The sequence below is a fragment of the Myxine glutinosa genome, chromosome 2, assembly GCF_964187855.1.
Source record: "Myxine glutinosa chromosome 2, kmMyxGlut1.1, whole genome shotgun sequence".
Classification (NCBI taxonomy): domain Eukaryota; kingdom Metazoa; phylum Chordata; class Myxini; order Myxiniformes; family Myxinidae; genus Myxine; species Myxine glutinosa.
Genome location: NC_136262.1, coordinates 51,095,287 through 51,107,816, shown reverse-complemented (window position 1 = coordinate 51,107,816; position 12,530 = coordinate 51,095,287). Strand labels below are relative to the sequence as shown.

Sequence of the window (12,530 nt, the reverse complement as noted above, 5' to 3'; positions counted from 1 at the left end):
CTTGAAAAATAAGCGAACTGCTAACTTCTAATCTGGTGTGTGGATGTATCTAGGCATAAGGAAGAACGCTATTGAAAATTGGGTCGCCACGTCAAAATCCAAGATGGCCACCACCATATATATGTCTGAACCTTGTGAGCGAAATATCTTGAAAAATAAGCGAACTACTAACTTCTAATCTGGTGTGTGGGTGTATCTAGGCATAAGGAAGAACGCTATTGAAAATTGGGTCGCCACGTCAAAATCCAAGATGGCCACCACCATATATATGTCTGAACCTTGTGAGCGAAATATCTTGAAAAATAAACGAACTACTAACTTCTAATCTGGTGTGTGGGTGTATCTACGCATAAGGGAGAACGCTATTGAAAATTGGGTCGTCACGTCAAAATTCAAGATGGCCGCCTTGCGTCTTCCACTTTGTCAACTCACATCACTTCACCGACAGGGGACCTAGGCATAACGCTTGTCTCATTTTGCATCTCCCTACCCCAACCCACTCATGCCCAACTCAGTTCCCCACTCACAGTGTGTACATAATAAATTGATGCACCCAATCTGCTCTTAAAAACGCTATGCTTTCTTGCTTTTGCGTGTGATCCAACATCTTATCTGAATTATTTTTCTTAAATTTCCTTCTGCTCTAAACCTTTGTCTTGCTCTGTGCATGCGTATTGGAGTGTGCAATGGCTGAATGCCTTCTTCCTGTGTCTGTTAATTTTATTTGCTTGTATCATTTTCAGATAATGAAGGATATAGACAAAATAAATGCAGAAGAGTTTTTTCAGCAGAATGGGCATGTGATGGGACCAATAGCGAGGCGGCTAACACCCATTATTAGGGCGAACTGTTCACATTGTGGTACAAACATGAAATTTGGCAGGTATGTTCTTATGTAGATACTCTTTATATCCAGTCGATTGGTAAACTCGAAATTGAACATGGTGGCCATCAAAATGGCCACCAAAATTGCTATAATGTACAGTAAACCTTTTATATTGAATTTAGGACACAATAGTATCAATACAAAACCAGAAAGAATCTGAAAATGCAAAGCCCATCCGCGTCCGTTTGTATTCAAACATCTTCTTCTTCCTTATGGTCAAAATAACGAAAACAGTTTAGAAAAATATACAAAATGAAAATTGATGATTTTATGCAGCCTTGAACTTCGAGCTTTAGATCTAAAAAAATAATCATCTTCTAGCTTTTGATTGGTGAACCAATTCATTGATCCGATTTCCAAATTCTTTAAATATTATCTATAAGAGGTCGTTAAAATTTTCCAATATACCTTATTAAGATAAAATGAAAATTTTAACAACCTGAATATAAAGAGTACCGGTATCTATTTAAGAACATCACTGCCAAGTTTCATTCTTGGATCACAATGTGAATGCTTTTTGTGTTAGAGAAGTTAATGCATGGAGTTCTTTCCTTCCAGCTCCTCCTCTCCCCACCCAGCGAAATTAAGTAGATAAAACTGATATATTTAATTTATTGGTTGTGGATAAAGCATGGCATGATGGGCCAAATGGCCTCCTCCTGTGCACAAGTTCCTTGTATTTATTAATGTATTGCACAAGTTACAAGTTCCTTGTAGTCTCATTTGACGTATGTGCTAAAGAGATACTCATAAGTGCAAAGAGGTAACAAACTTTTATATCTTCAACTCATAAGTAACTAGAATAGACTCGGCAGAACGCATATCTGTACCAGACTGAACCGTTTACGTATTGGAGTGCACTGATAGGCTGGATATATGTTTACTGATAAGTTTTGTCCGAATCCGTCGATAACCTTTTGAGATATCCTGCCCACAGACAGACAGACAAACAGGTTATGTTATGAAAATGTAACCTCCATCCACCTTCGTTGGCGGAGGTGAATATAATTTGTGAGAAAATACTTTTTTCTTACTAATCATATACACTTATACAATGAAAGATATAAAAGCTCGATGTCTCTCGACTATTGTGAGTATCTGTTTGCTAGTACCTTGTTGAACGCTCCATGTACTCGTATATTATATGCACTTATAGGTCCAGACAGAAAGGCAAGGGGGCATTTGCCTCCCTGGTTTTTCCAAATCTTAAAATTAATTTAACCGAGTAATAATTTAAATATAGGAGAGTGATCTTATTTTGTATCAGAATGTTGCATAAACACAAATTATTGTCAATAAATTCTCAACATTCTTTGAGAAAGGTACGGTGTACTTGACCGTTGCCCAATGGTGTTACACAATTCCGACCATGGCATGGATTGACAGGTGGTTCGAGAAATCCTCACGATAGCAATTACTTTTCTCTCACCCACCCCGACTAACCACATCAACAGCTGGTTCAGAGACATCGACTGGTCCAAGCTGAAGCAAGGCCAACTTGTTGCTCCCACATTACGCTTTGTGCGCAGGGTGAGTATTTCAAGCAACACAATCATATCAGAACACACGACGATTTCCCTTCATAAAACCTCCTTGCACTTTCAGAACCATTCTGTATGTTCAGTGTATATCGTAAAATGAGTCTGATTTCATGCCTTTGATGCACAATCTTTCACAGGCCTGGTGGAACAATCTCCTTTGTAGTGCAAAATAAATTAGAACGCCACTCGGTAGACCGCATACCTCCGCCAGGCTGGACAATTTACATTTTGTGTCCCACTGACATTCCAGATCTGGATTCGGACTTGAATCAAAAATATAATCGGCTTGTTCTTGTCACCTATCAAACTCATACACCAAGTTTTGTCACAAGTCATCCACAACTTTTTGAAATATCATGCTACATATCGTTTTTCGCCCTATCTCTCAATGGTGAAGAATCACTTTAAAATTCTCGAATCCAGATATGCATCCGGATCTTCACCAAAATCTAAATCATTTCGTCCTTGTGACATACCAAACCTCTCCACCAAATTTCGTAAAAAATCTGTCACCAACTTTTTAAGATATCCTGATCACCCACAGACAAAAATAAATAAATGAAAAATCACTCATAGAGTGACACTTGGCAAAAGAGAACAAAGTAGAATGGCACTCAGTAAAGCATCTTTTTGACCTCAAAAATAATTGGTGGTTGAATTCAGTGACCTGATATGCAAATCGTCTTCAAAGTTTAAGGTAATTGGATGAAAATTGACAATTTTAGAAATTTGGCCTATGTTGACCTTTTGGCCTATGTTGACCTTTTGGCCTATGTTGACCTTTTGGCCTATGTTGACCTCAAAAATAGTTGGTGGTGAATTTCAGTAAGCTGATATGCAAATTCTATTCAGATTTGAAGTCAATCGGATGAAAATTGGGGATTTTAGTGATTTGTAAGAAGTGGTTGACCTTTGGCCTATGTTAACATTTTGGTCTATATTGATCTCAAAAATAGTTGGTGGTTGAATTCAGCTTGCTGACATGAAAATCCCATTCAAATTTCAAGTCAATCGGATGAAAATTGAGGATTTTAGAAATTTGAGAAAGCGGTTGACCTTTGGCCTATGTTGACCTTGTGACCTATGTTGATCTCAAAAATAGTTGGTGTTGAATTCAGTTGTGCGATATGTAAATCCTATTCAAATTTCAAGTCAATCGGATGAAAATTGAGGATTTTAGAAATCTGAAAAAAGTGGTTGACCATTGGCCTTTCTTGACCTTGTAACCTATGTTGACCTCAAAAATAGTTGTTGGTTGAATTCATTTAACTGATATAAAAATCCTATTCAAATTTCAAGTCGATCGGATAAAAATTTTGGATTTTAGAAATTTGAAAAGATTGTTGACCTTTGCCTTTGTTGACCTTTTGACCTTTAGACCTCAAAAATATATAGGATTTTGTCGGACCATGAACACTACCATTTGGCGAAGTTTCATGAAGATCGGTTTAAAATTGTGACCTGTAGGCAAGTCCAAGTGAGCGGTTTAAGTGTTTATATTTCTGCGTTGCCATAAGGGACAAAGGAATGATTACCAGGTCTGACACACAGGGGTTTATCTTAGTCCCTACAACTATTTAACACACGAACATCCTTGTATGTTCACAGGTATACACTTACCCCGAAAAACCGCCTAAAAACACAGAACTTATTACAGGTAGATTCCCTATCGCGACAGTCGGATACCTACCTATACAGATCTACCTGGCCCTAGATATTCCTTTACCCCCCGACATAATATTTTTGAGGTCAAAAAGTCAAAAGGTCAACATAGGCCAAATGTCAACCACTTTTTTTCAAACTCCTAAAATTCACAATTTTCATCCGATTGACTTGAAATTTGAATATGATTTTCATATCAGTTAACTGAATTCAAGCAACAACTATTTTTGAGGTCACAATAGGTCACAAGGTCAACATAGGCCATAGGTCAACCACTTTTTTCAAATATCTAAAATTCTCAATTTTCATCCGATTGACTTGAAATTTGAATAGGATTTACATATCAGCTAACTGAATTCAACCACCAATTATTTTTGAATTCTACATAGGCCAAAAGGTCAACATAGGCCAAAATATCAACTTTTTCAAAATTCTAAAATCCTAAATTTTCATCCGATTGACTTGAAATCTGAATAGGATTTGCATATCAGCTTATTGAAACCAACCACTAACGATTTTTGAGATCAACATTGGTCATAAGGTCAACATAGGCCAAAGGTCAACCACTTTTTTCGAATTTCCAAAATCCTAAATTTTTACCCGATTGACTTGTAGTTTGAATGGGATTTTCATATCAGCCAACTGAATTTAACCACCAACCATCGTTGAGTTCAGGATAGGCCAAAAGGTCAACATAGGCCAAAAGTCAATAACCATTTCACATTTCTAATATCCTCAATTTTCATCTGATTGACTTGAAATTTGAATAGGATTTGCATATCAGCTTATTGAAACCAACCACTAACGATTTTTGAGATCAACATTGGTCATAAGGTCAACATAGGCCAAAGGTCAACCACTTTTTTCGAATTTCTAAAATCCTCAATTTTTACCCGATTGACTTGTAGTTTGAATGGGATTTTCATATCAGCCAACTGAATTTAACCACCAACCATCGTTGAGTTCAGGATAGGCCAAAAGGTCAACATAGGCCAAAAGTCAATAACCATTTCACATTTCTAATATCCTCAATTTTCATCTGATTGACTTGAAATTTGAATAGGATTTTCGTAGCAGCGAACTGAATTCAACCACCAACTATTTTTGAGATCAACACTGGCCAAAAGGTCAGACGATTTGCATATCAGGTCGCTCTATGAGTGATCTTTCATCTCTCTGTCTGTCTGTGAACAAGATATCTCAAAAAGTTGTGCACGGATTTGGACGAAATTTGGCGGAGAGGTAGTGTATGTGGCAAGGACGAAATGATTAGAATTTGGTGAAAATCCGAATTCGGATCTGGCTAGTCGAATTTTTAAAGTGATTCTTCACCATTGGGAGACAGCGCCAAAAATGATATACAGCAGGATGTCTCAAAAAGTTGTGGACGAATTTGGAAGAAACTTGGTGGACAGATTGTGTGTGTGACAATGAAGAATCGATTCGATTTTTGGTGAAGATATGAATATGGATTCGGATACGAGATTTATTTAATTTTTAAGTTATTCTTCACCATTGAGAGATCGGGCAAAAAGCGATATACAGTATAACATGATATTAAAAAAGTTATGGACGGGTTATGACTAAACTTGTTGGACGAGTTGTTTAGGTGACAAGAACAAGCCGATTATATTTTGGTTCAGGTCCGAATCCAGATCCGACCCATGAGTGGGATACAAAACATAAACTGTTCAGCCTGGTGTAGGTATGTGCTCTACTGAGTGCCGTTCTAGTTCATAAATGTTGTAGTCCAAACTGTATAGACGTACTCACATTGTAATGCTACAGCACTGTACATACTGTATAGATGATCCAGCATTCCAATTAGTACATATGGTCAAATTTGTTTTGTGGCCCCGCCCCCATCAGACTGATTGATTGACAGCCGTTGTCCCGCCCACCCCTCTTGGCACTTCATTGCCCAATGTGTAAATATGCAGGTTCACCTACTTTGCATGGTATCCTTTAAAGTTATGAAAAAATTGAGGTGTCGTGCACCTTCCTACTGTAAATTGCAGTAGATTCGCGTTTTAACAAAGTACTGAGCTTAAACCAATGTTGAGTTACTGTCTGAAAAGAAGAATTACAAACAGGACATTTTTGTTCTGTAAATTTTGTAGTTCAGCGATGCTGTCCAGTTCAGCGATGCTGTCCAGTTCAACGATGCTGTCCGATGCTGTCCAGATCCTTTGTGTGCTTCTGTCGCAGATTTGTCACAAGATGAATTTTTTTTTTTTTTTGAAAACGACCAAAAAAAAAAGGTGTTTTTTTTAAATGAAAATTTTGAAGAAAAAAACACACAAAGGGTTAATGAGTGTTATTACCTCCACCACCAAAGGTGGATGGAGGGTATGTTTTCACCCCTGTCAGTTTGTCTGTCCGTTTCTCCGTTTGTGAACAAAATATCTCAAAAAGTTGTGGATGGATTCGGACGAAATTTGGCAGAGAGGTAGCGTATGTGACACCGACAAAATGATTAGATTTTGGTGAAGATCCGGATTCGGATCCGGCTACTAGCATTTGAAAAGTGATTCTTCACCATTGGGAGCAGGATATCTCAAAAAGTTGTGGACGGATTTGGACGAAACTTGGTGGATCGGTTGGGTGACTGAGAAGTACGATTCGATTCGATTTTGGTGAAGATCTGAATATGGATTCGGATATGAGAATTATTTAATTATTTAAGTGATTCTTCACCATTGAGTGATATGGCCAACCAGGCGGAGGTATGCTCTCTACTGAGTGCCGTTCTAGTTTGATGTGAAATCCTCTACAGATGACTGATTGGTTCGTACTTTTATAGGTTTACAAGTTTGTATCTCGGTAGATTTTATTTTTCGAACAACTGTATGTCATTCCTACGTAGGAAGTCTTCCAACTTCCTGATATATTGTCCATTCAATTTTAAATTTGATATCAGATTTCAAATTGGTCACTATTTATGTGATTATACAAATTCATGAAAATGACAAAAAAACATAATCATCTTCTTCATAGCCGAATCATCAAAACAAAATCGTTTTACCAGAAAATGTCCCCCCACCCCCCACTTTTCAAAAGCGATCAACACTCCTGATTCGGCCCATCAAGTCTGCGCTGCACCAAACCCAGTCTCCATCACCCATCCACACAGCAGCTACCTACAAGTCCTGACAAAATCCTCATGGGACTTTCTTTACCCTCAAGCAATGGTCCCTGGTCCTAGCATTGTCCACTCTGCTGAAAAACCCCACTTCACCTATCTTGTCCACACGCTTCATTATCTTAAACGTCCCAATCAAATTCCGTCGTAATCACCTGCTTTATAATCATCATCATCATCATTGATGTGCAGTGTAGGAGGATGATATCCTGCAATTAATCTGGGTCTACACTTCCTTGTTAGTTTGTGCACGTTACCATTAATCTTTTTCTTCTTTCGTATACAACAAATGACTGCGGTTACCATCACCGTTCAGGGTCGTGGGTCTTGGTGGCAGTAGCTATCAGGATCCTAGCGATTGCTCGTCGAATCTGGCAATTCATGAAGGACAATATGGGATCTTTAACATCCACTAATGCTGGCAGAGAGGATGCCCAATCTTCCATCCAAGGGGCGTCACACACATTGATGAATCATGCTGCCTGCTAAACACCGGGATGACAGCTTAAAGCCGGGTCGGGATTCCAACCCTAGAATGAATGAGCATGATATGTGATGTCCATTGGTAGCCAGTTTTGTCTTGACTGTCAAGTCATCCCCCATCCCTACCCCACTTTCTTTTATACCCCCATTAATCATACCATAACCAACATTCGTATTTGTAGATTAATGTGTTGCCTGATTCCTTCTTCCCTCTCTCCTCTTTTTCCTGTTCATTCATTCCCTTGCTGGTTGTGTTCACCTGTTGCCCTGCTGTCAGTTCATTCCTTGTACCCTCTGTGTTCTTGCTCTTCCATGAACCTCCATTTTGTAAAAAAATAAATTAAAAAACCCCCCAAAAAACAACAACCTCTTCCTGTCCTTCACACATACAGTTGAATAGGTATAGGCTTCACTCCATGGTGAAGTGTTTAAGTGGATACATCTCGCATTACTGTCCAGATACTAAATGACTCGTCTTTGTGTGCAGGGAGCGCCATATGCAAACTTCCAACGGTTATTGGGGGATCGCGCCGATGGAGAAGAGGAGAGTGCTGCCTTGGACGACCATCTTTAAATACAGCCAGACTGCCAATGGAACGGATAGAGAGAAGGTTAAAATCAGTCATCATTATATACATCACCCATTCCAATAATGCAGGTTTGAACAGCATTCCATAACATCATTTTTGCAGGTTGATGTGAGCAATGATTGAAAGTCGTTTTTTCACCCTCTACAAGATTAAAGCGGATGGAAGAGGAAGGTGCGTAGGGTATGGGCAGACTGTAGGGCAGCTAAGCAATAGTTGGACATAATAACCAAAGAGAGAGAGAGAGAGAGAGAAAGACAGACAGAGAAAGACAGACAGAGAAAGACAGACAGACAGAGACAGACAGACAGAGACAGACAGAGAGAGAGAGAGAAAGAGAGAGAGAAAAGGAAGAGAGAAAAGGCAACACTGCAACATGTGAGCAAAAAGGGTTAATTGGGGAAATTAAGATTGACTTCCAAATGTAAAGGCAATTTTCATGTGTGCTTTGTGAGAGCAGCCCATGGGGCCTTTGCTTCACACACGTGAATGGTATTTTGTTTATGATGGCGTGTTCCATTGATCAGCCAGACAACATAATGGGCTGAGCACTTATTGCGTTTGTTCCGTTTGCATTCCTGACTTGAAGAGCCCTGTTGTCTTTAATGCTTGCAGACTCCGACACGCGTGTATACTGTTAAAATAATTACCCAATAATAACAACGAATTTGTAATAAAAATAAAACTTTTGAACTTCTACTTTGCCTTTTTACCTCCGCCATGGAAGGTGGACAGAGTTTGTTTTCACCCCTGACTGGCTGTTTGTGAACCTTAACCTTTTCAACTACATCTTTAGTGTAAACGCATGAAAATTAAATCATCGTGAGACCCTGAAAGGCCAAAAACAAGGCAGACCAGCTCCCAATGACATCAACATGTTGAAAGACCTGTAGACATCAGCATCTGGGCCTGGAGACAGAGGAACTACACACATCAATGCTTGACTGAGAGGACTGGAAATTGAGGATCAATGTCATCTGACTTCGGCCTGAAAGCCTTGAGCCAACTTAAGAAGAATAAGAAACTGTGTATCAAGAATACGCAGAAGAATAAGCAAATCCGATGATGAACTATGCTCTATATTGAGCGTCGGTGCTGCCAAAACAGTTGCTATGGCTAGGTTTACAATCCTGGATGGGTTGCCACTCTGAAACAGGAAGTCAGGGCCAGAATTTGGAGCTGAACCAGTGTGCCAGCAATGGCTTGCCTACTCTTCACAAAGGACACTGGGATTGAAAACGTCCACCAACTAACGTCGGCAGACGGGATGCCAGTTTAACGTCCATCTGAGGGATGACACACATTGATGAATCACCTGGCCTGTGAAACACTGGGATGACTGGGTCGTGATTCAAGCCCAGGCTAGACAGCTCAGAGTTGAGTGTGCGTACCTATCGACCATCCTTCCAGCCCAATAGGCAGTGACGAGGCAGATATAATACTAATAGCCATCCCAAACCATCCTTGGCCATGTTGTGGAATGTAGGCCTAGGCCCTCTTTATATATTTTTTCTTCCACCATCACTTTTTCACCTTTATTCGTTTCCTCCGCAACTGTTTTGAGCGATTTACACAAAACTTTGAACATAGGAGTGCCTACCCATGGAGAAATTTATAACAAAGTTACATGATGATTGGATGGAAAATGCAGTCGGTGTCCCAAAAAGTCTGTTTTCTGGAGGCATGGGTTGCAGGGTGTTTCACGTATCAGGAATTTCGCGTATAAAGAATATAAAAAACCTGTTTTACGGAAATCTTTAAAGCCAACCATCATATGTCTATGAGACTTTCCAATTTATTTTCTTTACAAGATGGCAGTTCTTGGAAGAGCAAGGAGATGGAGGTATGATTAGACAGTGGGACAGCGGGGCAACAGTGCATTGGACACAATAAACAGGTGAATGGATTAAGAGGAGGAAAAGGATAAAGAGATGAAGGTTAGGAATAGTTAATGGGTAAAATAGAGATTGTGAACCAACGCATTCAGAATCATTGGAATCTCCCACGATGAAGTTAACTCCAAGGGCCTCTCACTCACTCACCGCAGGCAGGTTGGTGGTCTTTCCGTCTTCTACCGACTCCTCTCTGGCCTTGCCCCCCCCCCCCCAGCTCTCTCTTGGCTCTGTCCCGCAAATATTCCTACAGGTCGCACAAGATCTGCCTGCATCCCTCTTATGGTCAAACTGCCAAAATCAAGACTCTCTGCTCACCTTCACTCCTTCATTCCTCTTTTCTCCCACCTCTGGAACAAACTCCCTCACTCTCTTCAATCCCACTCCACCCTCCAGGTCTTTAAAACAGCTGTTCACCATCATCTCTTATCTTCCCCCATCCAAAACCTTGATCTTTTCTACCCCCGCTAATTTCACCCCAATTCCACTTTTTTGAAATACCAACTTCTGTCCTGGAAGTCCTTGGTGTCCTTGTGTTTTATACTTCTCCCACCCCCCCCCCCCTTCCCACGTCTCCTCCCCCCAAGCCCTCTCCCTCCCACACATCTCCCTGCTCTCAAATGTTGTGCGCTCTCAAGTGTTTGTGTGCTTCCCCTTCTCTCCCCATCTTGTCTTCCGCTCCCTCTTTTTATATATTTTGTTTGTCTGGTTGATTTGTTTGTGAAGTAAATGTTAGCTCTCTCACGAGCCTCGATTCAGTATACAAAAAAAAGAAAAAGAAAAAAAAAAGGATGCAGGATAATAGGTGTTCAGTAACCATGGATTTTGGGAGTTTCACCAAGTTGTTTTCAGTTGACCAAGAAAAGGGTCATGCATCCTTGAGAGCAGAGCGACACTTGAGGATATGGAGTAAAAACAGAGGCCAACTACCTGTCTGCGATGTGAGCACAATAGACATTAATTGTGACAGAATTTCAGTTGTTCTTCGTCATTGAAATGCAACACATTGGCTGTTAGTAAGGGCATTTTATGAGATCTTTCACAAATCTGTGAACTAAATTGTTACCAAAAAATTTCTTCACCAATATGTTTGTAAAGGTGTGTAATAACATGTGTTAAAATGTTGAAGTTCAACTCCCGTGGGAAACCCAGAAAAAAAGCTGTTGAATTCGGGTACCGAAAAATTATTTTCGAGAATTTTTATTTTTTTTAATCGGCCCTTAAGTAACTTATGAGGGGTCAAATAAGGGTTTTTCATGATTCTGAGTTGATTGTTAACATTTATATTTTCACTTTTACATTTACACACAAAGTAGCTTTTATTTCACATACATATATAATACTCAAGAGTTATTTCTCATTCACAATGTCAGAAGTTTCAACAGTCATTGTCTATGTCTTCTTCAGACTCAACAACATCATGACTGCAGTTTCTGCATGTAATGCCATTACAGACTCCACAGGCCGAGATGCACGTGACCCCATTCTTCTTGCAGCTGCATCGCCGGTTGCTGCAATCTCCATGACAATTACAGCTCGTGAACTGCAATAGCTCCTCAGGAGCCGTGGGGTCCAGTGTTGGAACTGGCTCATACCCATGCACACCTATTGTCCATCCATAGTCACTGGGGTTCAGAGACATGCTCTGTAGAAGGATCCAGTCCTGGGTCTGCAGGTAGGCACGGAGTGAATGTTGTGCAGCTGCACCCTCTGTTGGAGGTAGAGTCTCTGGTTTGATCACTCCTGCCGCTGCCTTCCTTGAGAACATGTTGTACCGAATTTCACCCTTCTTCAATTTTTTCAATCTCCTTCTCCTGGGAGGAACTCGATCTGTGTGCTCTGCTTTGCATCATTAGCATGGATTCTCTTCATCCAGCCATTCCAGTTGGAGTGTGGAAACTCAGGATCGTTGGCTTTGATCACCCACCCCGCTGCCCAGAGTGTGTCACCTGGAGTGAGGAGTGGCTGATCATGAGCCAGGGAGGAGGAAAGCTCAGCGAGGGGGAGAAACATGATCGCGTTCATTCCTATCTGTTTCCTGTTCGTAAATGGAATAATCTTTACTTCAGTTCCTCTCAGGATCTTAGCTTTGTCGAGTGCCTTCAACTTCACCCGGGGGAAAGCTGCTGTTGTCTGTGGATCTGGCAAAGGTGGTGCCGGAGAGGTGACTTCGATCCAACCCATTGAGTGAAAGGGAGTGTTTCCGTGAATAGAGACAATGTTTAAATCTATATTGTCTCCAACAAACTGAGTGACTGCATTGTTTGTTTCCCCAACCTCCATAAAGACCACCTGATCATTACTTGACAATTCACTTTCACTGGCTGGCACTTTGGC

At 40.4% G+C, this 12,530-nt stretch overlaps 1 protein-coding gene across 7 annotated transcripts in view; it reads left to right on the top strand.

Annotated features, from left to right (window-relative positions):
* Positions 1-9,000, top strand: part of LOC137413634 (cGMP-dependent protein kinase 2-like) — a 129,507-nt gene extending 120,507 nt beyond the window's left edge. For all 7 annotated transcript variants that reach the window (XM_068099066.2, XM_078773270.1, XM_078773269.1 and 4 more), the window contains 2 exons: positions 2,341-2,416; positions 8,202-9,000. In XM_068099066.2, coding sequence (XP_067955167.2) covers positions 2,341-2,416; positions 8,202-8,288 — 163 coding nt within the window. In that variant the 3' untranslated portion in view covers positions 8,289-9,000. The remainder of the gene's footprint in view (positions 1-2,340; positions 2,417-8,201) is intronic.
* Positions 9,001-12,530: the final 3,530 nt, after the last annotated feature.